This window comes from Pomacea canaliculata, linkage group LG5, assembly GCF_003073045.1.
Source record: "Pomacea canaliculata isolate SZHN2017 linkage group LG5, ASM307304v1, whole genome shotgun sequence".
NCBI lineage: Eukaryota > Metazoa > Mollusca > Gastropoda > Architaenioglossa > Ampullariidae > Pomacea > Pomacea canaliculata.
Genome location: NC_037594.1, coordinates 25,867,528 through 25,894,204, shown reverse-complemented (window position 1 = coordinate 25,894,204; position 26,677 = coordinate 25,867,528). Strand labels below are relative to the sequence as shown.

Genomic DNA, 26,677 nt, shown 5'->3' with positions numbered 1-26,677 from the left:
AATTGTTTGCTGTTTTTTTCTCCTCTGCACTCACACTGATGACGCAAGCAAGGCGCGCTGGCCGAATGAACGCCATTCGGCTCAACTCGGCTCATCTCGGACGTTCGGATGTTCGAGTTCCAAATATTTGTTCGGATTCCAAGACAAAATTTTCTCTAATTTCCTGGTCGAATACCGATTTGGTCGAAAGTCAAGGCGTTCGAGAACCGAGGTATCACTGTATGTTTGTAAATTTTAGGAGTCGTTGCCCTGAGCTGTACGTGATGTTTTGTCTGTAATAGTAACTCACAATAACACCTTGTGTTAAATGTGGTTACATTTGTGTATATTATATAAAGTGAGGTTTAAAATAAAGGTATTTAATTTATTATTTATTACTGACCAAAACCATTTACAAACATCATAGTATGGTAAAGCATAAAAGCTTAAGCAGATATCTATAGCTGACTGGAAATGTTTACGTACCTTCATCATTGAATCAAAGGTGATACCTCTTTGATAGAATCATAAAGATGACTGAAAATGTTTACAGAATACAAACATATTAGTTATCGCGTTCTTCATAACTGGCTGAAATGGTTTAAAGACATTTGTCATCGTAGTATTTACAGACTTACAGAGAACATCGTTTGTTACAGCTGGCTGAGAACATTTACCGACCTCGCATTAATATGATCATATGTGTGTGTCTCATGATTGGTTACAGCTTGTTAAAAAGCTTTACCGACATACCAATAACATCGTTAACAGTATAACCGTTTCTTATAGATGACTGGAGACCTCTACACACATATCATTAACATTGTTTCTTATCGTTGGCATCAAGTTTCACAGATCACCTTGATCCGAGGACCAGGTCTAGAGCTCGTCGAAATCTTCACAGCTGGAAGCTGACAAACTTCCTTCTGAGGCTGAGAAAGCTTTCTCCCGCTCATTCATCTGCTGGTCACAAATGTAGAGTAAATAAAGTCAGCCTCCCCTGAGGTGGTGGTTGCCATGTGACTAGTTGAGATGAGCTGGCGGCCTGACTCAATGGACTCAAGTGTCCCAAGTGTGTTTGCAGTATCACAGATGTGACTAACCCAAGAAAGAGGACGTCACACAATCTGCTCTTGATGCCCCACGTGACACACATGACGAGGGCATCTCGAACCCTCATCTCCAGATCAACATCAACGGGAGTTAATCGACTGGCCCTCAAGCAATCCCTGTATGCATGTTGTTATTTATTATTATTATTATTTTATTATTTATTTATTTTTTTATTATTATTTTTTTTCTCATCATCGTCATCATCAGTCTGAGACTACTTATCTTTGTTCACCGCCAGAAGTAGCAGTTTAAGCGTTTAGTGCTGATTGCAGTCCAAGAAGAGGCAGCAGACATTGATGTATCTCCCTCCCACTCTCTCATCTTTGCCATACATCGTTGATTAGCATTCATTAAACAGCCATTCCTTGAGAAGCTGTTTGATAACAAGGTACCTGAATAACACCTGGATGACGATTGTTACCTGCGCGTCCTTCTTTGCTAACGATGCGCGTATTCTTCACACGAAACAAATTACAACTGGGAACTAGATCTTTATAGCATTAATTGAAAACTTGCAATAATAAGTTTTTTAATAATCATTGCTTGTCGAGAAAATGTTGTCATTCCTCAGAGATTGTGTCGCCGCAATACAATTCGTTTTATTTTTTCTTGCGAAATGAGCAGAAAAGAATGGACATCGCCCTTTCTCTAAATCTCGTTCCCGACACGCAGTACAACAGGAAGTTGATGGAGTGGTTGGTAAACATCAAGCACTCGGTGACATCGTAGATCAGCGTGAACATGGCCTTCTCGTGACCGGAGGGAGGGTTCCAGTAGCGGAAGACGACAATAAAGACCCCTAGCGGCGATGTCAGGACGAGGAAAGCGATGGAGATGCACAACAACATCTTGGACAGCTGGGTGGACGACCTTCTGGAGTCTGTTGACGCGGCGCTGGTGGCTCTAGCGGCCATTCCTGACGGTTTGTCGCTCGATGGCGGGCACACTGTGTCCATGTCCAGGGAGGAAGAGAGGTCAAGGCCACTGTCGCTTGCGTGTGATGATGAGATGATGGACTCCTGCAAGGCAAGATAGGTCCACGTGACAAAGCATAAAGTGAAAAATGTGGACGGGATTGGTACATGACAGTAAACATTCAAATATGGTTTTGAACATTCTTGTGATACCGTGAACATTCTTACAAGGGTGGCAACATATCGACATGGTTGAAGCAACTGCTGCTTACCGTGCTGCTAAATGGACCAGGTCCACAGTGACCGCTTCTTCCAAGGCCCCGATGACCGTTTGCCGATTTCTGTTTAAACTGAGTCGCCTCTCGCAAGGCTCGGTAGATAAAAATGTTGAAGAAGGAAATACTGGTGGAGGGGATAAAAAAGTAAATGGCGGAATCCAGCCAGGGGTACACACGCATCTGAATGAACTGACCCAAGCCATCACCTGGACTGCAGCGTCCTCGGTACCTGTGAGATTTTAATTTGAATTTAAATTCTGCCTTTAAATATTTTTATTTTAATATTGGATCATGCTACCTTTGAAGTAGAATGTGCTAACCACACTCAACCACGCTTCTCCTCTCATCTATAACAAACCAGGGAAAAATGTAATTAGATGACATAATGAATTTCACCTTTTCCCAGGTATGTCGATATTTTAAACTAAAAACTCGCAAGCGGAAAATAATTCTTTTAACAATGTTGTGCTAATTGATATACTCTAAGCAAAGATATATTTATTTATAGACAGATAAAATTATTTATTTAATGATCTTTTGTGAATTAAACCTTGTCATTCGAGAAAAAATACCCGAAACAAACTGCATACTGGCCATCCCCTGTTCTGGATCACAAAAGCCTCAAAACTTTTTGAGTATTTACAACTCCTGAAATGTCTAATTTTGAAGGATGGCAATTCTGACAAGATACAAAAAAAAATCTGTGCTCTTCTTCTTCTTCTTTTTCTTCTCACAAAAGAACCACCAAGAAAACTTCAATATCAGACGCATCGCTGGTCCATTAGGCATTTTATGATCCCCCTGCCGACATTGCCCACCTGCCATCGAAGGGTTGAAGGTTAAAGGTCAAGAGGTGGACGATGTTGGCCAGAAAGGCGATGGACGCGGCCAGTAGCAAGCACATGGCGGCGCCTCGCTTGGTGTTCCAGACCGCGGCCTGCAGCGGGTGCCTGACGGCGATGAACCTCTGCACTGTCATCGCCACCATCGTCAGGGTGTCGAAATGGATAACGAACAAGATGGTGAAGTAATGCAAGCGACACTGCAGCGTGCTGGTGAAGAAGGTCTGCTCGCCGATGAAGGATTCTTTGGGCAGGAGAGTCAGCGCCGAGTACATGGAGATGAGCCAGTCCAGCACGGACAAGGCCACCATGAACACCGACGTCGAGCTCTGACGTAGCTGTGGCGTTGTCATGACCACGACGATGCTCAGCAAGTTGCCAGCCATACCGAAGGTGGCACAGAGGGGACGGTAGGTGTACAGGAGCCACTCACTGGCCAGGTACTCGGTGTACAGCCGAAACGACTGGTCCAGAGAGAAGACAGTATCATTGATGGAACTTTCGTTGCCAGGTAGCTGACTAACAACGCCTACCTGGGAGGAAGGAGCAACATCTTCAAAGGTAACGCCCCTGTCAAAATCCAGTCTCGAAAGTGTGACATTCTCAACTTCATTCAACATTTTGAAATGGAGTGATTTCCTCTTACTATTATTAGGGTAACAAATGACATTTTATCTCACAAGAAAACTTTCTTTGTCTTGTGAATGTTTAAAGTTCGGACCAATTATTGTTCTCACCATTACCGATCTCAATAATGCTCTCTAGGCTTTGTCACTGGTATATCCTGTATTTAAATACAGAAACATTCCGGCTTTATATATCTTCAGCAATTATGCAGAGATTAAATCAAGATTTTTTTTTTTTTTGGAAATTTTGTACATATTTTGATATCAATCAGGCTACACTTTTACTGATTTTATAACGGTTTTATAATACTCTAATTCAAGAAAACTTCCCGAAGACTCCATGTCCTGTATAAACAACGCTTAGTTCTACGATGCTCTCCCTAAAAAAAATTATCTGACCAAACTGGCAAACCTGTTTACTCTGAAATTTGATATTTGCGTGCACACTGTACAAATATTTCGGTTTTCCTTTAAAGACCATCGACACCACGCGGCAAGCAGGGTACCGTGCAGTGGGTAGATATTTATACAATTCTGAGCGGTACACGCCCTGCTTTCACATGTGTACTTAAATTCTTTCAGTTTTTTATTTTTGCCCAGTAATTACACATTAATTTGCATTAGTTTTCAAACTACTTCGCGAAAGCTATGTTTTGTCTCATAAATAATTAAGCCATGACAAAGATCGAACAAGTAATTACTCCCTGGAGGCTTTCTAACCTTCAGAAAGTTTCCATCACCATTATCTGAGGATATTTTACTTTTATCAACCGCCGTTTATTTATACAGGTAAGGACAAAGATTCCAGCAGATGAAAAGCAGGAGACATCAAACTTAATGAGACATCCCTTTGATCAGAACATTTCGCGTTGATATTTGGACAGTTTTGTGAAATCAGTTACAGGTGCTCATTAATTTGACGAACAGGGAATGGTGTTTGTATTGAACATAATAATTAAGGCACAGTGTCAATATAGCTGACGCACAACGGCCTCATAATTGACTCAGAACAAAAAGCAACAACTTTAATTTTAAAAAAAAAATTTGATAGAATGTTGGTTGTGTCGTTCTTGTTAATTGATGATGTCAAGTAAGAGTTGCATAGTTTGTCAGATAGTGTGCTCGACAGAAGAGTGGCTTTTAGAATAATTTTAACATGTGTGAGATGGAGGACATTTAGATTGAAGCATGTACCTGTACATAAAACGAACATTTTTCGGCTCTTCTGGAAGGTGTTCCGTTCTCGGTATTTGACTTTTGTCTTCTGTCTCATGTCGATGTGTTTGTCTGTCTTCTTTGTCTCACGCTTGCCTGGTCTGTCATTGTCATTGTCATTGTGTTCACCTTTAGTCTTCAGTACAGCACACCTATAGTCTCCTCGCCGACTGAACAGCTCTATGAATGAACATAGTGAACTAAAGGAAATGGGTTTTTACGATCGTCCAGGTGTCGGGTGTTGCATTCAAACAGGGTCACCGTATGAGCTGCGCGTCCATAAAATGTAAGGTTTTCAGTCCCCTCACCCCTCTTTTCATATTGTTGGTTGTTTTCCGACCCTCAGTTGTAAGAAAACAATGTACAGCAATGTCCATTAATACTTTCGCGACCTTTAACCCCGATGTGTTTTTCTTACATGGAAAAGTATCTCACTGACGTCAAGTAATGTCTGCATATTCCCTTTTATGTTTACAACACAAAGTCTTATGAAACGATGATATTTTCACCATCACTGCCATGTAACACTCGAGTGTTGTTCATGGAGCCTGACGATGAACTGTCCATTCTCACCAATAGCCTTTACCACTGCGCTTCCGCGGCATCCTGCTTCGACTTCCGGAACCTCCGCGACCTTGTTATCTCCCCTTGGACCAGACTGCGACGACGTTGACAGCTTCTGTCTTCTCCTATTTCATTTCTCCGTCTTGGTCAATCTCTTACTGTCTTCCCCTGTCTCATCTCTCTGTCTGTTAGTCTCCTGCTGTCGTCTCTTGTGTCTTCTCTCCGTTCTGTTAGTCCTTTTCTGTCTTCTTCTATCTCATCTACCTGTCTGTTAGCCCCTTTCTGTCTTCCCTTGTCTCATCTCTCTGTTAATCAGCCTCTTACTGTCTTTTCCTGTCTCATACCTCTGTCTGTTAGCCTCTTACTGTCTTCTCCTGTCTCATTTCTCTATCTGTTAGTCTTGTACTGTCTCCTCTCTCTTCAGAGGTCTATTATCCAGCAGACAGATGTTGTAGACAAGATCCCAGGTCCCCCAGAATGTGTGGCACATGAGTACTGAACAAGAGCAAACAATTAACCCTGAGCGTGTTATCTCCCCCTCTCTCTCTCTTGTGGCGAGGTTGTGTCATAAAATAAGAGGCTTTAAATTATATTGATACTTGTTTATTGAGGGTAGAGGATCCATATCCTGTCGGTAAAGGAGACATCTTCTGGACCGGAAATATTCGGGCTTCATTTTTGTACCGAGGCCGAGTAGACTGCAGTCACTAGTCGCTGACATTTCAGTAAGTTATAGCAGAGCGTTACACGAAGGTCTCTGACGTGGCAGGTGAAGTGAAATCAATGCACAGGTAAGGAAATGTGATACAGTGATACACAGTCACACGCCGTCTGAGAAGATTAGAAAAATAGTGCGCAGCGGCATTCCTCCATTGTGTCTGATACACACAGCCACTCCAGGTAGTCTCCTGCACTAGTGTGTCTGTCTGTTAGACAACCACACAGCCACTCCAGCCAGTTCCCCGCTACCTTCCAGCTCAACCATTCTTCTGCCTTGAGTGATCATGCGTATCGTCAGTGTGGAGTACTGTACCCACTAATGGACCAGGTGTAACTCTCGTACTCACCACACCAGTCTTCTAAAAAGAAAGACTACTATAAATCCCTGCGCAGTGAATTAGCACTACGTGTACAGGTGGACTGCTGTCTGTCTGCCAAGACCAACGCTTCGCCTCTTGCGATGGTCTCCACTGTTAGTCTCGGCGAACCTAAACAACGAATGTGACTAAACCGGAAGCTTTGTACACACATGCCTAGTTTTAGTAGTTAATCTGAAATGTGACTAAACCGGAAGCTTTGTACACACCAGCCTCGTTTTAGTAGTTAACCGGAAAAAAAATCGTCTGCCAGCAGTCCAGTAATACAAGTTCGTGGCACTACACTGAGTGGGAGTGATCTTCCCTTTGGAGTCAAAGTTCGTCTTTTTGCGATGCTTGACTGAGCTTGAGATCGAGACCGGGGGCTTCATTTGTTCACCAGCAGACGGCTATCTCACCTGTCCGGAAAGGGAAAGGTGGTGAAGGGAGACGCTTTATTCATGCTGTGTTCTAGAAACCTTGAACCTCTTTATGACAGTCTCATCGGTCATCATGCTCTGCACTATACTTTTTACTTCAATGAGAAAGGCAAGAAAATCACATCATTCGTAAACAGTGATCGATGTTTAGATGTGTCATCTGGGGTACAGAAAAGATCGTCACTTTATGCTCTCTTAAGATAAGCAAAGTCCAGGTAAACATGAGAAGCAGAGTTTGTGTCTGCTGAGTGTGATGATAATGAAGCCAGGAAACTGAGCGCCTCTGATCTACTGTTTGTTTTCATTTCGTTTACTTTATCATCAGCGGGACGAAACCATCGATGCATGACGTAGGGACAAGGAAGACACGAGTGGCTTGACACATGTAGCAAGTGTATTACAAGTCACCTACCAACCCACATCATGAGAGAAAACTCATCCCCTCGAGCTATCTTCACCAAAGCAAGAAGATATAACTCAGCGTTACTCCGAAAACTTGGAAGATATCTGACGACCGACAAAAACACCCGGATGTGGAGCTTGTTTGTTTTATTCCTCCTAGCGCTGTGTCTACAAGTGATCTCTTTCTCTGCCATGTACAGGTATGTCTACTACAGCTTATTTATTTATTGCTATGTACACGTATGTCTACGACAGGTGATCTCTGTCTCTGCCATGTACAGGTATGTCTACTACAGTGCAGCAGGAAAGGCCTCACCCTCCGCCCCGCACCTTTGCCAAGAGCAGTCTGCATCCAGGTGTGAGACGTTTGGCGCCAGCAGAAGCTCGGTGGAGGAAATTCTCCGCTGGAGCGGAACCGACATCCCTGAGGGACACCCACACTGGCAGCGGGTGGACAATGCCAGTGGTGCCTTTGTCTACTCGGCGCACTTCCAGGACCAACGGGCAGACGCCATTGTGAAGGTGGTGGGCATCGCTCGACACCCACTCCCCTACTCGCGAGTCTGGTGTCGCTACTTCACCTCGGGCCACCCTGTCACACCCCTGTACTCTGTGCGGGGCAGGATGTACCACTTTCGATCCCCAAACAAGAGACGGTAATCCACTGTTTACACAGTCCTCGCATGGGTTGTCTTTAAGAGTAACTGGAGTGGAGGAGTGGGAGGTGTCGATAACTCCTGTGTTAGTCTCTTCTCCTCTGCTTGCTTGTCTTTCTATGTACAGAGTTATCCATGCCAGTCATTATTGTCCTCATCCTTTTCCTTCTCCTCATCCTTCTCGTCATCACCACTGATCTCTGACTGCAGGTACCTCGGGGCGTACGTCGACTGCCCTGTCCACGCGGCGCGCCATGTTGTGCCGTACGCGGTGTCCGTGGACAAGGACCAGGTCGTTGTCAGAAATAACTTCCTGATCATCCATTACAGCGACCTCCACAACCTCACTGCCAGCAGCTGCCACGACACCGATGGTGGCGCCCTGGGTGACAGGCGCTGTCTCCACGTTCGACATGAGGCTGGGCGGGGGACGTACGACAAAAGTGATGGTCACGTGACCAGGTGGAACGTCACCCGCTGCACGCCGGCGCTTCATAATGGATTCAACAACCACACCCGCCTGCTGGAGATGGTGGCCGTCAGCACATCCCTGGGGGTCGACCACTTTGTCTTCTACGTCGAGTCTATTGGTCCTGATGTCAGCAAAGCACTGATGGTCTGTCGTGCTGCTTGGTATTCTGTCAGCATGTGTGTTTGTGCGCGTGTTTAGCGTTGATGATGATTTATCAAACATTTCCTGGCATTCACGGAATGCAAGACCATCGTGTTTTGTCCGTGTATATTTTGTGAATGTAATTATGTACATTTAGAGGTTTTGATTCGCTGTTTTGGTACTTTTGATAGTATTTCTGATGTCCACATCATATCACTTCATGCATCTCTCTTTCTCTCTCTCTCTCGTAACCAAGGAAGTGTTTTAAAGCTAAACTGTTACAGAAAAATCTTTTTTTTAAATCAAATGTGGATAACCTAAACGGACACGAAGACTCGATGATATGTAGTGGGAGGGGGATATCAAAGATAAGATACCCTGATTCTCGCCAATCAGAGATGAAGGTCGACCTCGTTCTGGCGTCTGTGACGGTTCACAGGCTCTAAAGCGCTTGGGGTTGGCAGAAGTTCTTCCGTGGAACGTGCACATGGAGGATGAGGACCTGTTCTACAAAGGTCAGTTCCCGGCTATCCAGGATTGCCTGTACCGACACCTGCACACCTCTCGCTATCTGCTCTTCGGTGACGTGGACGAGGTGTTCGTACCCAGGTCACACGCTTCGCTCCTCTCTCTCCTCGACCATTACGTCACACAGGTAAACAAATACTCCTCAAACATAAACAATCTTCTCTCTCCTTGTCCTCTACTTCACAAGGTAATGAGCGTGTACATAATTCTCACAGATATGTAATCCCCTCTCTAGCTAGGTGTTCTCTCATTCTCTCTCTCACACACACACACCTTTGACTTTCCTCGTCTTTTGCTAGGCTAGTAAACAAACAAACTCATATTCTCGCATGGATGGTAGAACACAAAACCGTCTATCAAGCATTGTAATCTAGTCAGCGAGTCATAATGAAGAGCAAAACATGAACTGACTTGAGTTTCACCAGAGTAGGAATGCATTTGCATTTCTTTTTACATACCTTTTCTTCCATTCTTCATTTTAAAAACTAGTGAACAACTCATCGCTGCCCGTAACATAATCATAACAACAACAATCTCTTTCCCCTGTTTCCGCCATGTCTGATCTTTTGGCTTCTGTGATATTAGTGAGTCTTCTTTAAAAACTGATGAATGGCCAATAACAAGGTCAATATGCTAAAGAGGTTAGCGGATATGTTCTCTGCACATTCACGAGTACAGTCACACACACACACACTTGTCTTTCTTTCTCTCAGAGTTGATAAAAATCGCCGATCCTGCCACTATTTCAATTTCATTTCCAGAATCCCGCCTGCGGTGCTTTTCTGTTCCTGAACACATTTTTCTACCTGGACTTTCGAACAGAAAGTCCACCCGCATCCGACACTGCAGCAGCGCAGTACGTCGCGCATCACAGGGTGGATCTCCTTCTCCACACCCGGCGTCAGCGCCGCATCTTCCCACCCCGGGTGCGCTCTAAGCCCGCGGTGCGCCCGGGGAGGGTGGAGACTGGAAGTGTGCACTTCATCCAAAAATTCCGCAGGAACTACACGCTGTGCGTCGTGAATAAAAGTGATGGACTTCTTCACCATTACAGGTACCATGGAAGGTTCCCCAGTACCCGAAACACCGTCGTAGACTCATTTTTGTGGAGGCACGTTGAGAAAATTGTACAAGAGCTGCAAAGATTGACTTTGACTTTCAACCAGACGATTGAGCTGACTGAGAGCTTAGAGTTTATTTCAACTTCATTCAAAACTGAAAATGAACAGCTAACAACGCAAACAAGAGATGTGTAATTTCCATTTCTTATTAACTGCTTTTGAAAGTGCATGGTTAGTAAGAGTAAAGCAAGGTAGGTAAAGGTCATGTTTTTCATGTTGTTGGGGACCCCACGTTTCTCCTGGTCATCTGTATGTGAGGTCGATGCCCGTCTCCTTTTCCTCGCTACTTTTCCTTCCCCAACCCTCTATGGGATCGGGTACATACAGTAGAAGAGATTTCGCACTACGGGGGAAGGGGATAATGGATGGGAGAAGGAAATCGGAAAAAGTCAACGGAGGCCAGCCCTGCCAACAGGTGCCACATACAGAAAGTCTTCCGAGACGAGATCTGAACCCAGAGCCTTAGACTGCCGAGGTGACAAGAAAATGTTTTAATAAGTGCCCTACCAGGTGCTCCAGTGAGTACGACGGATGCGGAATTGCTTCTCTCACTATATGAATAAGGATAGTTCTATTTTAGGTATAGGTTCGAGTCTGGGATGGGTCTGTATGTAGGGCTTGAGTTCACAGATCAACAGGTGCACTATATTTATATACAGACGCCACACAATTCACGTAGCCCTGTTTACTGTCTTGGCTAAACCGCGCATGATAAAGTATATTGTCGTCATTTTCCTCCCCCTAATTATCATGGGAAAAATATTTCCATTTTTGGAATCGCCAGAGTATAGCATGATGTAGATAGCAAGAAAATGTTTACTACTGAATATAAATAACTGTTTTTAACAAGACTGGAACTCCACAAATGGAAATTAACGACTTAGTTTTTTTCTGAATTCCATCGTAAAAATGGGATGGGGTCGTCTGACGTACCCTGGCACTGGCACTGGCACGAAAACAGGCTTTGAGAGAATCCCTAGCCAGCTCCTGGCTTGTCTCCCTTGAGACGCCGATGACCAGGCGATAGTGAGTACTCTCCCTTCTCAACAGCGTCAAGGAAGAGAACTTAATCCTATATACCTTTGTGGGTATGTTAGCTGGCACCAAATAAGTTGATTCCTTTAAAATATACAACACAACATTTTGAAAATGTCACACTTCTCATATCAAACTGTAAAGCTTGTCTATGACGATCTTAGTTATGGTGAGATTGTGCTGTGGAGCTAATCTACATGGACCGTGCTAACCGCGACTGATCTCAAAGCGCATTGAGCTTGCTGCCAGCAAAAAGTTAATAATAATAATAATAATAATAATAATAATAATAATAATAATCATCATCATCATCATCATCATCATCATCATCATCATCATCATCATCATCATTGATACAAGTCTCTGTCTCTCTCAATCACTATTATGTATGTTTTCCCCTTCAAACAAATCAAAGGTTTGCTCAATAAAGAAATCTCACTCACTCGCTTTTGTACATTTTTTCCTCTCCATCTCTTTTTCAGTTGTGTCTAAGTGTCACACAACTGTCAAGATTATTTGTCAACCTTTGACGTAGTATGCTTGCTGTCACCGCCACATGTGTCCGCTCGACACAATCGGTCTTCAGTCACATTCCAAGTCGCCGACATGTAGAGTTCATCTCACTCATTCATCATCTCCTCATCATGGACGACGTCGTCTCATGTCTGTGTAGCAGACTCGCCTAGTGTCTGACTCGTCACCAGCGACGTTTCTACGGACTGCGTGATGGATAATCGTCAGCGGCCGAGACAGCGGTGTTGACAGACAAAGGGAAATAACCATTGACTTGGGACTTAAGCGGTAGCTTCCCCTTACAAGTTCTAGTCTGTTACATTCATTTAGATTTTAGATTCAAAACGACAGGAAGATTTAATGTAACCGCTGACTCTTATCGCATTTATAGTTCTGCCTTTCCTTCCTGATGTGCTAGACGCTCTCATGACTGTTAGAAGACTGTCTTTCAATTTTTTTCTTTCCTACCTATTTAATTTCTTCCGCATGATCACTCACAGTGTTCAAGATATGCTGTGTATGTCTCTGTATGGTTAATGTCCTTACATTTTAGTCTGCAATATACAAGATAGTTGGTTTATGCTTTGATTGTGTGTGTGTACGCACGCGAAGGTTTCTGGTATCGAATATAGAATAATCATGACCCTGCATCTGTCGAAATTGTAATTATTTTGGGGCCATGTTGAAGTTGTAGAAGACACAAGTCACATGTCACAAGTACAAGGTTACCAAGACGACAAGCACCGATGAATGAATGACGCCATTGCGTGACGTGCGCATCCATGACGTCACGATCGTATGACAGCCTCGGGAGATTGTCGCCTTCCTTCAGCAACAAAGACCTGTGATGGCGAGGCGCCCACAGTTACAATGAAGTTGTGTCAAGTCACACACGGAGACTACCCACGTCATCCCGTGGATTTGAACGCAGTCTTTAGTTCCGAACTGTTTGGCGATGGTCTATTTTTATCGCGTCCTTGAGACCGTCAGCCAAGTCCTCGTTCTCGTTCTCTGACTGACAACCAGCGGACAACATGGCAACCATCTGCCTCCCGCCAAAAATAAAAGACTCCTAGCTCATACTGTCTCAAGGATTACGTGAATGGATCAAAGGTAAGTGAACGTGTTATCTTTGTATGGTTGTTCTGCCATCCACTGGTCCAGCAAGTCAGCGTCAGACACGCAGCAGCATCATGTCCGCGGTAGCATCATGTCGACAAGCAACGTCAGACTCTAGACCGGCAACAACACGTTCTGTACATGACTTTTGTGGTATGGAAGTCGCGTTCTCAGCCATTCAAAACAAATGAACAGAGCTTCTGCACACCAAACATATTATCATTGATGCATTCTGTGGAGCACTCTGTCACTATGTGTCACTATGTGTTGTTGCAGGAGGGCGAGACGCACCCAGTAGCCTCCTGATGTGAGTGCTTTATGGCCAGCTCAACCTCGTCACGAGTTTGGAATCTTCGGGAGGTAAGCCAGGCAATTTGCAATTTTCTCTCAGCGAAGAAAAGCATGCGTTTTTAGGCCTGGTAATCTACTTAGCCAGTCCATTACTTTCAACTTTCCTTTCTTCCTTTGTGCATTTCTGTTTGTCTGTTTATTTTCAAACAACGTGAAAAGAGATGGGATGCAGCCTTCCATTCTTTTGCCAGGTGCCAAAAATGGTCCTCCTGTCGGCACCTCAAAGACTCCTCCTCCGTCCTTCTCCCTCTTTACTCCTTCTTTCTCATCTTCATCTTTTTCTCCTGTGGTTTTTCTGATGAAGTGCATTCTAGGAGAGAGAATATTACTGGAGCTCCCTGTCTGAACCTGATTCAATAAAATCAGCGATCATTCTCGATCCTGGTTTCGATCCTCGCCTGAACCCTGGTTCGAAAAGTTTCCACAGTAAGCTTTTGAAAACCCTCTTGTCAAGAACATACATAGTAACAACAGTACTCAGATGTAATCTCAGTCTTTTCTGTCTCAGACGGGTTTGTTTGTATTTATCGGCATGACAATGGAAAAGGTGAGAGACGATACCATACAGTAAAAATTGTAGAGATAGTGTATCTCCGTAATCTCCGGTCAGATACGGAGAAAGCATTTTTACCCTCAGATCCCATTACACTTCGAGCACAGAAAATATGTCTCATAATACAGGTGTTGTAGGAAACAATGACCCGTGTAAGTGGCTCACCGTGTCTAATCGTGATGCGTGGAAGGCATCGCCTCTCTCCTTTCTTTTGCCTTTCTTGAGAAGTCAGATACTGCTGCTGGGCAGACGGAGGGATGGGTGGGGTGGATTACGTGTCCCAAATCCGGGTGAGCCTTGAACCGGCTACCTTCGTCTTTGACACTAACCCCACTAACTGCCAGGCTACATTGCCTCCCTAGCTGTTGGCTGTTGGCGGTTGGCAGTAACGTCTATTCCTCCTTCATCATTTCCCTTGCTAGAATATTTACATTTTTTTTTTATTTCGCAAGAAAAAAAAAACTAGTATCATAGATCAACAAAGAGGGTCATCACTCTAGGGACCGGTCGATTTATTCACGATCATTTGTCAATTTGATCATTGCTTGAAGTCGATTCGACAAAATCATCTATGCGATAATTCGGTCTCGAAATAAGGTAATTTTGATGTATTCTCCTTTCTCGTCTTTGGCTCATGAATGTCAATCTGTGTGTGTGTGTGTGAGAGAGAGAGACTGAATATGTATTGGAAAGAGAAATACCATAACCTCCAACACCCCATTTTAGCATCCCCACCACTACTACACGTTCTGTCTTCGTTTATTTTTTTTTCCCTGATCGATAATAAAGCAATCGCTGCCTTTTTTGAAATCGATGATATTTAATAGCAACGATCATCTGAACCGTTTAAATCTCGTCACAAGAAATGATGCGCTATTCGCATTCAAAGGCAGAAAACTTGTTCAAGATCTAAAAGACTGAGAAGGGAAGGCAGCAGGAGAAGTGGGACTGTTTATGGACAGCACCTTGGCCCCCAAGCATCTTGCCTGTCTCCAGTCTAGACGACCATGATTTACGTCCATCGAGCAGGCTGGTGGTGCAAGGAGACCAGCGACACCTGACGGAAGGGGCGGTCGTCAAGAGGTTATGGATGAGAGCCGAGTGGGCCCTCACACGACAAGCCTTGCAGCGCCACGATCAATGGAGGAGGAGGGAGAACTTTGTCACGCCACGGTCTGGTCGTGACAGGCAGCAGGCCGCCATCTAGTAAGTCTCGCGAAATGACGCCAAACCTCGCTGGATGGACGGCCTTCCGGAACACCTGAGTGGACAAAGTCGCTGTAGACGATTCACGGACTTCAACTCCTGGGGTAGTTTGGGAATGAGAAATGAATTACTGAAGACAGGAATGGAGAAATAAAAGACACAAAATACAGGATAATGGCTGGCTTGGTGAACTCTTGCAGAGACTCTCTGTACAGACGTGCTACGTACTCACAGCTCACCAAGGAATTCAAGGAACTGGCAACACGATTTTTTTTTAAATTCATGAGAATACTGTACAGGGATCCCCTTTTGTTTATTTGTTGTCACTTAGACTTGTTTCTTGAGAATGCACCTGCCATCATTTTCTTTATCCCTGCGGTAAATTTTTATCCCAGCGTGTGTAACCGGAGTTCACTCCTACAGACCAATGAGCCTGTATCTGAAAACTCCTCTTGCCTGCTCAGCTGCCCTCCATAAGAAGCGGGGACTTGATTATCAAAAAAGGTAAAAGAGGAGAGAACAGGGTTCTTATGGTGTCACAAACATCCAAACTTCCTTTTCAAAAGCAGAAGAGTTTTCATGGCCGCCAGTGATGAATATTGGTTCTGAAATAAATGAAACATTAGTGACTGCACTGAAATGTAGCACCACCCTCGCATCCCTCGCATCCCCGCATCCCCGCTTATCAGAGCCTTGCCGTGCACGATTGTTTATTGTTGTCAGGGCCTCGCACAAAACCCTTGTGAAATGCACTTGAAGACTTTGTATACAATCAAAGTCTGTCTTAAAGAATCAGGCGAATGGGTTTGTTTTTAACACCCGAAGAAGATGCCAGAGTGGCTTTGCTCGGGACAGAAGCTAGACCTTTGGTTACGTCACCTTGTCTACACATAGGTGGGTGGTGAGACGGTTAAACCCTTGTCACCAGCAGGTCGTGGACTGGGTGTTCTTGCTTCACGATTAGTCTCTTGTTCTATATCGGCTACCTGCTTTTCTTTAACGCCTTGATGCAGTTGTGGATGTCGGCTCCAACACCGCCAGCCTCGTTTATCATCTCACCTCACTACCAGCTCCTGTTGGCGCCTCCCATGTGCCAATTACCCTGCAGAACGCCTCACACCCTCTGAGATAATCGCAGCGACAAGCAACAATTGACTGCAACACCTAACCCTAGGATGTAACACGTAAAACCGACTTGTGACACATAGCACGGAGTTCTTCCAAGACATTCCTAATATTTCATCCACGACGTCGGCTGGAGGGGGAGGTTAGGATGGGGCTTCACTGCGGACCTGGGAGTGTTGCTGCTGTTGTCTGATCTTATTTACTCTTTGGGCTATGGGAGAGTGTTTATGGACAGTTAGGGACGAGGGAATATCACTGGATATTAAAGAGGAAAACTCGAAGACATGATAGGAGCCAAAGATGTGGTTGCGTATATGAACCCAAATGAAGTTTGAAAGATCGGTACTGAGGGAACTCGAATGATACAGATCTTGACCTTTATAAATTATACTTTTTCGTGTATTTGTTTACTGTTCCCACGAACTCCAGAGTCAGCAGGTAGCAAGAGGCTGCATGACACACTCTGCAGTCTCATCTTCTCGATTCCGCGCACAAAAAGATAGCAGAATTCAAAATGTCTTTTTTGGCCCATGGATGTGTATAGATGGACTGCAGTCTATCTGCCGAGACCAACACTTAGCCTCTTGAAGTTCTCCACTGTTAGTCTCGGCGAGCATAAACAAAGAATGTGACTCAACCGGAAGCGTTGTACACACCAGCCTCGTTTTAGTAGTTAACCGGAAAAATCGTCTGCCAGCAGTCCAGTAATACAAGTTCGTTGTTGACCACCTACTGCTCCTCCTACTTCGTTACCTGCTTTTCCTTTTTTTCCCCCCTCTGATCCAACATCTCTGTGGTGACCTCTCACCTTGGCGGAGGGCGGGAGTTGAGGCTCGTTGCTCAGACCGTCAGTCGCCGTGCGTTGCCAGTTTTCCCCCGCGAAACGTCAGCAAACATCATCTGATGATAAGGTTGGTGTGAGCGGCCTAGTTGGACAGGTGATGGGTAAGAAAAATAATTAAAAACCACTCTTGGGTCGTTTCTCATTTCTGTTTTTTAATTGAAACTGCTCGGCTCTCTTTGAGATTCTCGTCTGTTGGAATGCTGCTGATGAGTTTGCTCCTTAAATAAATTACAGCATTATGACTAGACTCTCCGACCTCAACCTTTCCATCTTTAAATAACTTCTCGAATGGCATCGGTGGGCAGTGTCACGTGGGGTAAAGCTGTTATTCCTTTACTTGTCCAACCTCTTGATTATTTCAGTCTTCTCAAATTATATATTGTAAAGATTGTGGTGTGAGTGGAGGGGGCTGTCTCCACCTGTCTTTCCCATATACTGAGCGTTCATCACCAGCTAACGGTGAAGAGACACCAGAGTCAGATACCGACGAAGGAAAATACAGAATGTTAGAGATGCTATGAAGAACATCATGTACCCAAACATCATCTGCACAGATTCCCGCATGGCAGGCAATTATAGTTCTTATATCTAATTTTCAGACCCTCGTTTCTTATTACGGGACCTGGAGGTTCCAGCAGCGAAGTAAAGTATTAAAAATTAATGAATTAAAAACCTCTTACAACGGGAATGTGTATACCGGGGGCCTCCACTCCCCGCCGCTCAAGTCTGTATCAATACAGTGCATAGTTCATAGTTCATAGTTCATAGTGCAACCTTTATGTCGCGATATCATCTAAATGTTGATCATAGTCTTTGCTAAACCCTCTTAAGACAACAATAAGAACTACTATCATAATGTTAACAATAAGAACTGTAATAACCCAGCTCTGGGTGAGGGCAAATGTTTTTTCCAGTTTTGCGCCACCTGTTGAGAAGAATTGAGGAGAAATAATTCGCGCAGAGATGAAAGAAGAGATGGAGAGAAAGTTCGTGAGCAAGGATTCTCAGGAGAGATAAAACTTGTCTGACATCCCCTACATGAATAAGAGATAATACTAACTTACCTACATGAAGAAAAAGAAAAACTATTCTAACGAGTTATGTCTTCATTCTGTCAACAAACAAGATAGCAAATGTTTATTTGTTTAGTCAATTTAGTTGAGGTCTGCGCTGTGAGAGAAAGAAGTTGTGCGCTGCATGCACTTGAAGACTGAAAGGCTTGAAGTCGTTTTTTTTTTTCTTCTTTAATTTCTGAAGATTGGTGGCGAGCATTAAGTCTGGCGCCATCACTCCATCCGTCTACAATTTCTGGCGATATGTGGCGCCATTGCTCCTTCCTTGTAATCTTCTATTTCTTCTTCCTCCTCCTTCTAGTCTTCCTTCTTTTTCTTTTTTTCCCCCCTCTCTCCATTTCTAAGAAACGCGGACTTTATCTTGTGGAAGACATGCGTCGTTCCAGAACGTGTTGAGGTTTTCGGTTCCGAGGACGATGAGGGTAGGGGGATGGTACGTGGAGGGGGAAGGAGTGAAGGAAGTGTCGATTGTCTGTGATGAGGATGTGACTGCTTTGTTTGCAAGGCGTTCCCCCGAGGCCTATGATGACCTGGGAGTCTGGACGCTCCCTGAATATTTTTTACCTCACCGTGAGCGATGTGGCACTGTCAAGCCACTGACACATGGACTGTCTCCATCAGCTGCAGCAGCCACAGCAGCCATGGATGCTCTGTACTCTCCCAGTGACGTGGGTAACTCGCACGCGCCAACGTCATGCACGGCCTTCCCTCCCATCGCCATCTCAATCCTTTATATGCGGGTGTGTTCGGATGTCTTCGGGTATGTTTAGGAATGCCGGCTCAAAAAAAAAAAAATAAAATAAAAATAAATAAATAAATAAAACTGTACTCGGAGTAATTTGAGAGGCGCTGGTACGTTTCGGGTAATGATGCAACGATACAACAATGTAATGATTCAATGATGCAGCGAGTTTTGGGGGTGAGTGGGGTGGGAAGGGAGTAGACAAGGCGAGGGTTTACACGAAGATGGAAAGAAATCTGGCGAAGTTATCAACCGTAGAACAAGCTGCAGCTTATGTACTCGCTGGCTAGAAAAACATGCTCGGCCTGTCTCGCCGAAAAAAAAGTTGCTCCCCAGGAAAATCGATCTCGGGGCGCGCGGTTCCCAGCTCCTGCGACACCGACCGGCGCGTGGCATGCGCGTGCGCACGGGAAGTGACGTTCGTAACGTGAAGCATGGAGTATCAACAGTGTAAACATATACACCTCCACAGGTTGTCATCATCAAAATAACCTCCTACATTATGTACAAAATAAATCTACTTGAAGTGCTGTATCGATGGAGAATGTCTCTAAGGTGTATTGTCAAGTTTCTGAGCGATGACCTTACACGTTCACTCGAGTGTAAATTCGGGTTTTGACAAGTGGGAGGGACCCCTTTCAACCTCAGCAACTTCCTTGTTTGTCAAATTTTATGGTGACTTTCACTGTCTGATGGTTCCTTCCTCCTGTGAGAAAAGAATTTGAGGGAGGATTTTTTTCCCCTTTTTTCTTCCTTCTCCTCCTCCTACTTTGGGTAAAGGGTGTGGGAGTGGGAGTGCGACGCCATGAACACACCCGAAATGTCGGATATAAAATAGGACTGGATGAAGATAAATATTTACTCTCCTGAGCTTACGAGAGTAAACACTTGGAAATGTGGCCAAGAGCGCAGAGGGAAGTTGACGTCGCGCGTCGGGGTGGAGAAGGACCGGAAGTAAAGGCAAATGCACGTTATGGCGAGATAATCAATGCCTGCGACCTCTGAACTCTGAACTTCATCAAACAGACTCACGTCAGTCTCAAATCACTCAGCGGAGCACTAAAATTGTGATCTTTGTATGTGGAAAGTCGCGAAACATTGTGAGCGAAAGATTAGAAGATTCTTTTTGCTGATAGTCTCACCTCCTTCCGACTCTCACTCACCCGTCTCCCTCCATCAGCTGCCCGGGTGGAATTACTGATGATTCTCAGTTTTTCTTCTGCCACTTTTCACCTGTCTCTTATCTCTGACTCCGCTCCGTTTGGCCGTATCTCTACACACTTACCCCTCCCCTCCTCCGTCGCTTCTCATCTCCGCCCATTTAGCTCGCGCCTTGCTCAGTCATCTGTTATCTCCTCTTCTGTCACATCTTAATCTCCGCCTCTCACCACCGCGCCTCCATGTTTCACCAGCTTTTTTCGATGTCATGGGTCTGCCCCTTGACCTGCATGCTGCAACCATTCACACCTTTCTTATGACCTTAGACCACCACCTCCACCACCACCACCACCACCACCACCATCATCATCATCAAGATTGATGGCCATCTCATCCCATCTCATGCCCGAATGGTCAAAATGTTGGGAAAGGAGAGATACAGCCCCCACCCCTACAAAGGTCCCTCGGTCTCGATTATTGCGTGAATCTCGCGTAGTCTGCACCGGAAATAGCAGAGACATTCCTAGTAACGGTGATGATGATGACTTGCTGCCATTGCTGAAGGCGGTGTGCAAAACCAACTTACATTAACGTCTGGGGAATCCCCTCAGCGCCTGACGTGTCCTCCCTACTTTACTAGGAACGATGAGAGAGATAGGGGGGAAGGGGAGGTGTCATGAGGGGATGCGGCTGAAAGCGATGCGTGGTAAACTGACCAAGACTGGCGGCAAAACTCTGCAGATAACACCGGCATCATCTGACAGACATCGAGGACCAACCCGCATGAAAAAATTCAGTAGGGTGATGTAAATCCCACCAGCATAATCGTCCTCACCGATGCAAATTCCATCAACATAATTGGACACTCAGTGATGAGATTATACACACTTGGGACTATTCTCTCGGAATCCAGGCCCAGGCTAGTGGAGGTCCACCCTCCCCCTCCTCCTCCTCCCGCTCCTCCTCTCTCTCTCTGTGAGAAACAGAAGTTTTGAATTACCGCGCACCTAAGCAGACATCCTGAGGTCGGAGAGACTTCCCTGGCGCTAGAAGCCACATCAGAACGCCACGGGGCTGTGAGACGATGCTTTGTGTTTGTGCACGCGCCCCCGAAGCTGGAAGAGAAAAGGCGCGCGCCATTGATCTGCACGTGGCCACCAGCGCCAACAGATAGCGCCCCCTGGCGAGCACCGCTTGTTTTTGCGGGTGCACACGGCGCGGGGGGTGCGCCCACCGCTAATAGTCCAGGCGTGGGTGGCACAGTGGCCTAGCACATTTATTAACAGCTTGTGGTGGAGGCATGCACGCTTGTCTCTGACGTCACGTGTGTACATCCACACACACAGACGGGAGGCAAACACGACAGACGCACTCCACTCCAGCTCTGTACCTTAGAGAGAAAAAAACTTCTTGACTGTAAAGACGATTGCTCTGATCAATAATTTCTTTTACTGAGCACACACCCATGTCTTCCAAACTTGTCACAACTCTTGCCTGGTCCAATCTGAAGAAAAAAAATTGAAAATCTCTTTTTGGGGGAAGTGTGAAGGATCGAGGCACAGGGTGGTCAGGGTTGTCTTGAAGTACCATTAGTATCAGTTTGTGGCGAGGGATGTACCTGAAGATGAAGACATTATGGGAAGGAGGAGATACAGCCTCGGTCATCATTAGTCATCAGTAGTCACGTGTCTTCCGTCAGACATTTGCCCTGTGACGGTTATAATTGACTGCGCGTTGGTCTGTTGCTGTAGATCAACAAACCAAAATTTACCGATAACTTCAAAAAAAAAAAAAATTCTTTGTCATCGTGTCCCTGTCCAGTGGCTGGTATAGTTTGACTAGTTCACACACACACATGTCTCAGAAAACACGCATTAGAACTAAACTGTGGAGAGCTGTCATGGGGACACAACCCTTGCTAGTTGAGAGAACAAAACTTGCGTGATTGTCTGCGCTTTGTTTTGCTGGCATCCAACCCCCACTTTCTCTCTCTCTCTTGTAGTTTTGTAGTCCTCACCCATTTATCTCCTTCCCTCTTGTGAACCTTAGTAAGCTACAATCCCTGGCTTGTTCCTCTTCCTCCATTGTCTCCTCTCCTGCTGCGGGGCCGAAGTAGTCTCCCCTCCCCCCTGTGCTGCCTGCCGCCACCACTCCCTCTCGCCGTCGGACAGCCGCACGCCACCAGCAGCAGCAGCAGCAGCCTGCAGTAGGACCCTGGCTCCGGCCGCCGTGCTGCCCCCTACACTGGGAGGCGTGCACACCATCATCACTGCCACAGCTGGTGTTGCGGCGCAGGCAGCACGTGAGGGCGCATGCCGTCAGACCCCATCGCCTCCGGTCGTGGAGGAGTAACCGGGACTGTGGGGCTCCGGGCAGTTACTGATGCGGTCACGTGATCTGCCTGGGTTTCCGCTTGATGTGGTTGAGCACGTTGACAGAGAGTTGTGGTGGTGGTGGTTGCATCCATTTCACCTGCTTTCGCTTTTAGCTCGATGTGGAAGTGGTCCAGCTGCACATGCCGGCGATTGAACCATCAGTGCTAACCAGGACCGATTGGGAGGATCAAAGGGAGTGATTAAGATCAGGTGGAAAGTTCTGACAGGTTGTGTTGTGTGGGAGGCGACTGTGGAGACAAGGTTACTTCACCAACACCTGAACCGGACGTAAACAACAAACAAGCATCGTGAGTTGATTATAACCTTTTTAATATGGTTAATGCTTCAACCGACTCTTTTGTTAATTCGTTCCCTTTGTCTGTCCCTCCTCTCCTCCGTCCACCACTCCCTATTTATCCTTTCGGAATGTCAGCCTCTGTGAACACAGGCTGTGAAGGTCTGACAAGCCTGGCAAAACAGATGAGGAGAAAACAGACTACCTCCACTACCCTCCGCCCCCAGCTGTGTCGTCAGGTTACACACTCCTGAGGGGAAGGTGTGAGACGACAGTGCCAAAGCCAGACCCCATCCCCCTTTCATTGCAGGTGAGGGAATAGGTAAACTGTTGTGGCGTGGTCTGGCACTATTGTAGAACGCACTGCCAGGTAACAAAATGTACTACAGGTAAGGTGGCTGATGTACTACAGGTATGGTGGCTGGGTGGGCGTGGTTTACTCTTGCTACGTCACCCTCGACACCGACATGTCTTTTCGATTTTCACATTCAACGATGCTTATCAAATGACGCCAACAGCAAGTGACAGTGAGTGTTGGTAAGTGCGTGCACGAAATTTTTGCCAAGCCTCTGTGGTGTGAGTTTGTGTGTTCTCGCGTGCGTAGTTCTCTCTCTGTGCGTGCGTGTGACTGTAAACGCGCGTGCGCGCTGGCATCGTGACGTCAGAAGCACGCGCCTCACTCTCGACTTTGTCCACTTCTCGCGGTCTTCTCATTCACGAACTGTGTTTAAATGAATGGACAGCTGTGTGCGGGGGTCTTTACCGCAGCTTTCTTTGGCCAGCACCTGTCCAAATACCACACTGCCCTGGCGACGTTAGAGACCCATGCGCAGAAGAAAGAAAAATTATAATCAGGACGACCGAGACTACAAAATATCAGAAGCTATAAAAAGGGAAATAATACAAAGGGAACATACAATAACTCTCGTTACTACAGCTGAGCAATTGCGATGTCCAGGTTATAGAATGTAGAAATTAACGATGATTTGCCAAGAGCAAATCAAAAAATTGTAGGTAAACACACTGTCATGCTCGTGTCGCACGTGCGTGATGGTGAGACTTGTCAACAAGACGCCGGCGCGTGACTAAGTCTCGTGTACGTGACGTGATGATGACGTTTGCTGTACGTGACGTGATGATGACGTTTGCCACTTAATTAGCTGCGCGTTGCGAAAGGACCTGTTGCCACCTGAACAATCGTCTGGAAGGAAAGTTGAGATGGTGATACAGTCCTCCTGGGTGATGCACCGACCGGCGGCACCTGCACATCTCACTTCTCTCTTTCTCTCTGTTGGTTGGTCCTGGGGACATCCTGATTCCAGTCCGTCATCATCGGAGACCGAGATCACCTCGTCCCTCCTTCTGATGTTTGTGACAGACGACAATGTCCGTCTTGTGTGTTGTGTCAACCTCTCATGCTGGGAGCTGCGAGAGATCAGGGAATGTCGTGAGACTAGTCACAGGAGTTCAAGGAATTTTGTGGGCATGGTCTCGGTGGCCAATGAAATTTCGTGAGCGAATGGTACAGAGAATTTCACGAAAATGAGTCCAGGGAATGTTGTGGGGCTGGTCACAAAGAAAACTAAAGGCACCACGAAAGAATTGTAACAAAGTTTGTAGACTCAGTTTATTGTGTCCGTGTGTATAGTTTATTCTCATGGTGTACACTTTACCCGCATTCTGTCTTCGCCATTCAATTGATCTTATATTTTTATGGGATATGTCTTCCTTTATTGTTTAGAAATCCTCATCGACATTACCGTTGTCGTTCAAGTGCAGTGAATACGACACTGTCTTCACTGTTAAAGACAACTGAAGAAACAAAAAGATTCTCTGTTTTGTGGCCACAACGCACAGAGAGAAAGACAAGCCCCACCCTACAGACAAACAACGAAGACAAATGGGCCTGAAACTACAGGGAGCACTGCTTCAGTGTTGGGTCAGTGGTTCAAGCTGACGAGAAATAACGGTATTCAGCGAACCACTTGTCATCCGACAGGGGGGAGAGGGGAAGGGATGAGTCTCGCCTGCTCGGCTGTTACTCATTCTTTGGCAAAAGATGACCGCGACGATGCACGACTGACACAAGAGTCCTGTCGAAGTCCAGTCACTCACATGAAGTTCTTTCTGTCCATCAGGCTTGGCCGCTTTTGTGGTCCAGGCAGCAGTCACGTGACCTAGGATTGTCCGCCGACGTGTTTCGTCTCCCTCTCGTGTTGAGTAGACGGCAGGGGAGGGGTGAGAGTGGTGTATGGGTGTGTAGGGGGAGTGTGGGGACTGAGTCACTGTGCCTTGCTGCCTGCAGACCGCCACTGATGCTTGGCTAGAGGGTAGTCCCAGACCAGATCCCCATTCTCCCGTCCTTCTGTCTTCTGCCCTTCCCGACTTGCAACCGTGAAGCCGACATCAGACAGACGCGCGTGCGATGAGGGACTGACGAGGCTGGCGATGGTCAGTGAGTCCTGTATTAATTATTAATTAGCCGCCAGCGTGCACAGCCTCGTCTGCATGCTGTACCCCCCTAACACTCCCCTTCCCAAGCACCACTCACATCGCCTTCCCCCCAAAAGTCTGACCTCGCTCCGAGGTCAGCACGCACCCACTCCCATCCTCCATCATCCTCTCCTGGTTAACGATCGACGGAATCAACATTCGGTGTGTGTGTGTGTGCGCGCGCGCGTTGGACAACATGGCAGGTGAATGGTAACAACTCTGATGGAGGCAGTGACCCAAAAGTCAGCGCTAGTGACCTCGTGTGGTTTGGCAGCCACCGACCTTGTACCCGCTTTACCACTCACCTTGTCCCAGTCAGGGTGGGGTGTGATGTCTAGAGGGCGAAAGGAGAATTCATCGTGGAATTTCTCGCTGAAATCCTCAATAAGCACGACACCCACGCAGCTGCCAGACATACAGGACGGTTCCTGAAAATCTGGATGAAATTTGAACCACTTGTGACTGGCTGACATGTGGAACTTTGTAACAACGCGGGGCGCGAACCTTGGGGGACGTGGAGCGAAGTTTGTGGGCGTCGACATTCTTGTGGGAGGGACGAGGGGCAGATCTCATGGGAACTCGTGGGGTGGAGGGCTGCATGGAGGATCTGGTGTTTCTCTCACGACTGATCGCGAGAGGACCGCAGTCCAAACATATTTTCCTGTCGTCCACGAAGAATGCCTGTCGACTGATAATGCTCACAATCTGAGTGAAATAAAGAAAATACTAATATATGTTTATTTACGAATTGTAGCATAAATAAATAGAAATGAAATGAGAAAATTACAGTTTTCATTTAATGTATCAAAGTTTACGATTCTCTTTTCCCGATCAGATCATCATTTAAATGCCGTGAGGTGAGCATCTAGAGCACACCTTGTGAGAAATGTTACTCCAGGCTGTAATTCCATAAATACTGTGTTCATGTTGATATGTTGCCTGCCTCAGTTGTTTGATTTTTATTGTAATGTACTTGTACGATGTTCAGATTATTATGTTCTTGAGATTTGTTCAAACTCGTAATTTTTTATTTTATATTGTCATTTGATCTGACCGTATCTACTGTCATGTGCTCCCGCTCTCGCAAGTGTCATGCTGCGTTATCAAGTTTGTGACATTTTAGAAGCGGATGGCTCCACCCCACTAAGAAAAATTCACAGAAAATACTGGGAATTTCGACAATTCTCAAAAAGAGGATTTAATGTTCGTGCTTCTAGAAGGCTGACTGAGACTAGACCGGACCAGCCCGCTCTCCGAGGCCGCGGCGCACACCCTGTGCGCACCTCATTAGGAAGAGGTTCATGGATGCTCTCATGTGCCGCCCGGCTTCAGAAGGTCGCTGTTCCCTGCCAATTGTACACCGAACTTTGTCAACCGTGTGAAGACAGCTGGGGGAGTATGGGAGGAGTCGTCTGCTTGTCTCGGCAA

General features: G+C 45.9%; 3 protein-coding genes across 8 annotated transcripts in view; 2 read left to right on the top strand and 1 right to left on the bottom strand.

Moving 5' to 3' along the window:
* Nucleotides 1-851: 851 nt before the first annotated feature.
* LOC112564721 (cholecystokinin receptor type A-like) lies at nt 852-3,839 on the bottom strand. Its single transcript, XM_025239734.1, has 3 exons — nt 3,103-3,839; nt 2,279-2,513; nt 852-2,111 (listed from the first exon to the last, which is right to left on the bottom strand). Exons 1-3 carry the CDS (start codon nt 3,744-3,746, stop codon nt 1,692-1,694), a joined length of 1,299 nt encoding a protein of 432 aa, XP_025095519.1. The 5' UTR covers nt 3,747-3,839; the 3' UTR covers nt 852-1,691.
* Nucleotides 3,840-6,823: 2,984 nt separating this feature from the next.
* On the top strand, nt 6,824-11,831 carry LOC112565283. Of its 4 annotated transcripts, none has more exons than XM_025240650.1 (5): nt 6,824-7,156; nt 7,373-8,105; nt 8,316-8,721; nt 9,158-9,373; nt 10,008-11,831. In XM_025240650.1, the coding sequence occupies exons 2-5, from the start codon at nt 7,471-7,473 to the stop codon at nt 10,500-10,502; spliced, it is 1,752 nt and encodes a 583-aa protein (XP_025096435.1). In that variant the 5' UTR covers nt 6,824-7,156; nt 7,373-7,470; the 3' UTR covers nt 10,503-11,831. The 4 variants fall into 4 exon arrangements, with proteins under 4 accessions (XP_025096435.1, XP_025096437.1, XP_025096436.1 ...); XM_025240652.1 differs by having other exon boundaries at nt 6,824-7,649; nt 7,746-8,105; XM_025240651.1 differs by having other exon boundaries at nt 6,824-7,649; nt 7,731-8,105.
* A 936-nt stretch (nt 11,832-12,767) lies between these two features.
* The window catches only part of LOC112563800, a 48,196-nt gene continuing 34,286 nt past the window's right edge, over nt 12,768-26,677 (top strand). Inside the window, exons 1-2 of one of the 3 annotated variants that reach the window (XM_025238138.1) lie at nt 12,768-13,028; nt 13,311-13,394. The gene's annotated coding sequence lies outside the window, so the exon portion shown is untranslated. Of the gene's footprint in view, nt 13,029-13,310; nt 13,395-22,288; nt 22,770-22,894; nt 23,067-26,677 lie in introns of those variants that run through there. The other 2 variants (XM_025238139.1, XM_025238137.1) reach the window with 2 other exon arrangements.

Excerpts from the sequence above, each read along its gene's own strand:
- LOC112564721 (XM_025239734.1), bottom strand. The coding sequence starts at position 3,746 with ATGTTGAATGAAGTTGAGAATGTCACACTTTCGAGACTGGATTTTGAC. Across the intron at positions 2,514-3,102 it reads CTTCAACCCTTCGATGGCAG|GTACCGAGGACGCTGCAGTC; the intron begins GTGGGCAATGTC and ends AAAATCTCACAG. Across the intron at positions 2,112-2,278 it reads CTGGTCCATTTAGCAGCACG|GAGTCCATCATCTCATCATC; the intron begins GTAAGCAGCAGT and ends CTTGCCTTGCAG.
- LOC112565283 (XM_025240650.1), top strand. The coding sequence starts at position 7,471 with ATGAGAGAAAACTCATCCCCTCGAGCTATCTTCACCAAAGCAAGAAGA. Across the intron at positions 8,722-9,157 it reads ATGTCAGCAAAGCACTGATG|GCTCTAAAGCGCTTGGGGTT; the intron begins GTCTGTCGTGCT and ends GACGGTTCACAG. Across the intron at positions 9,374-10,007 it reads TCGACCATTACGTCACACAG|AATCCCGCCTGCGGTGCTTT; the intron begins GTAAACAAATAC and ends TTTCATTTCCAG.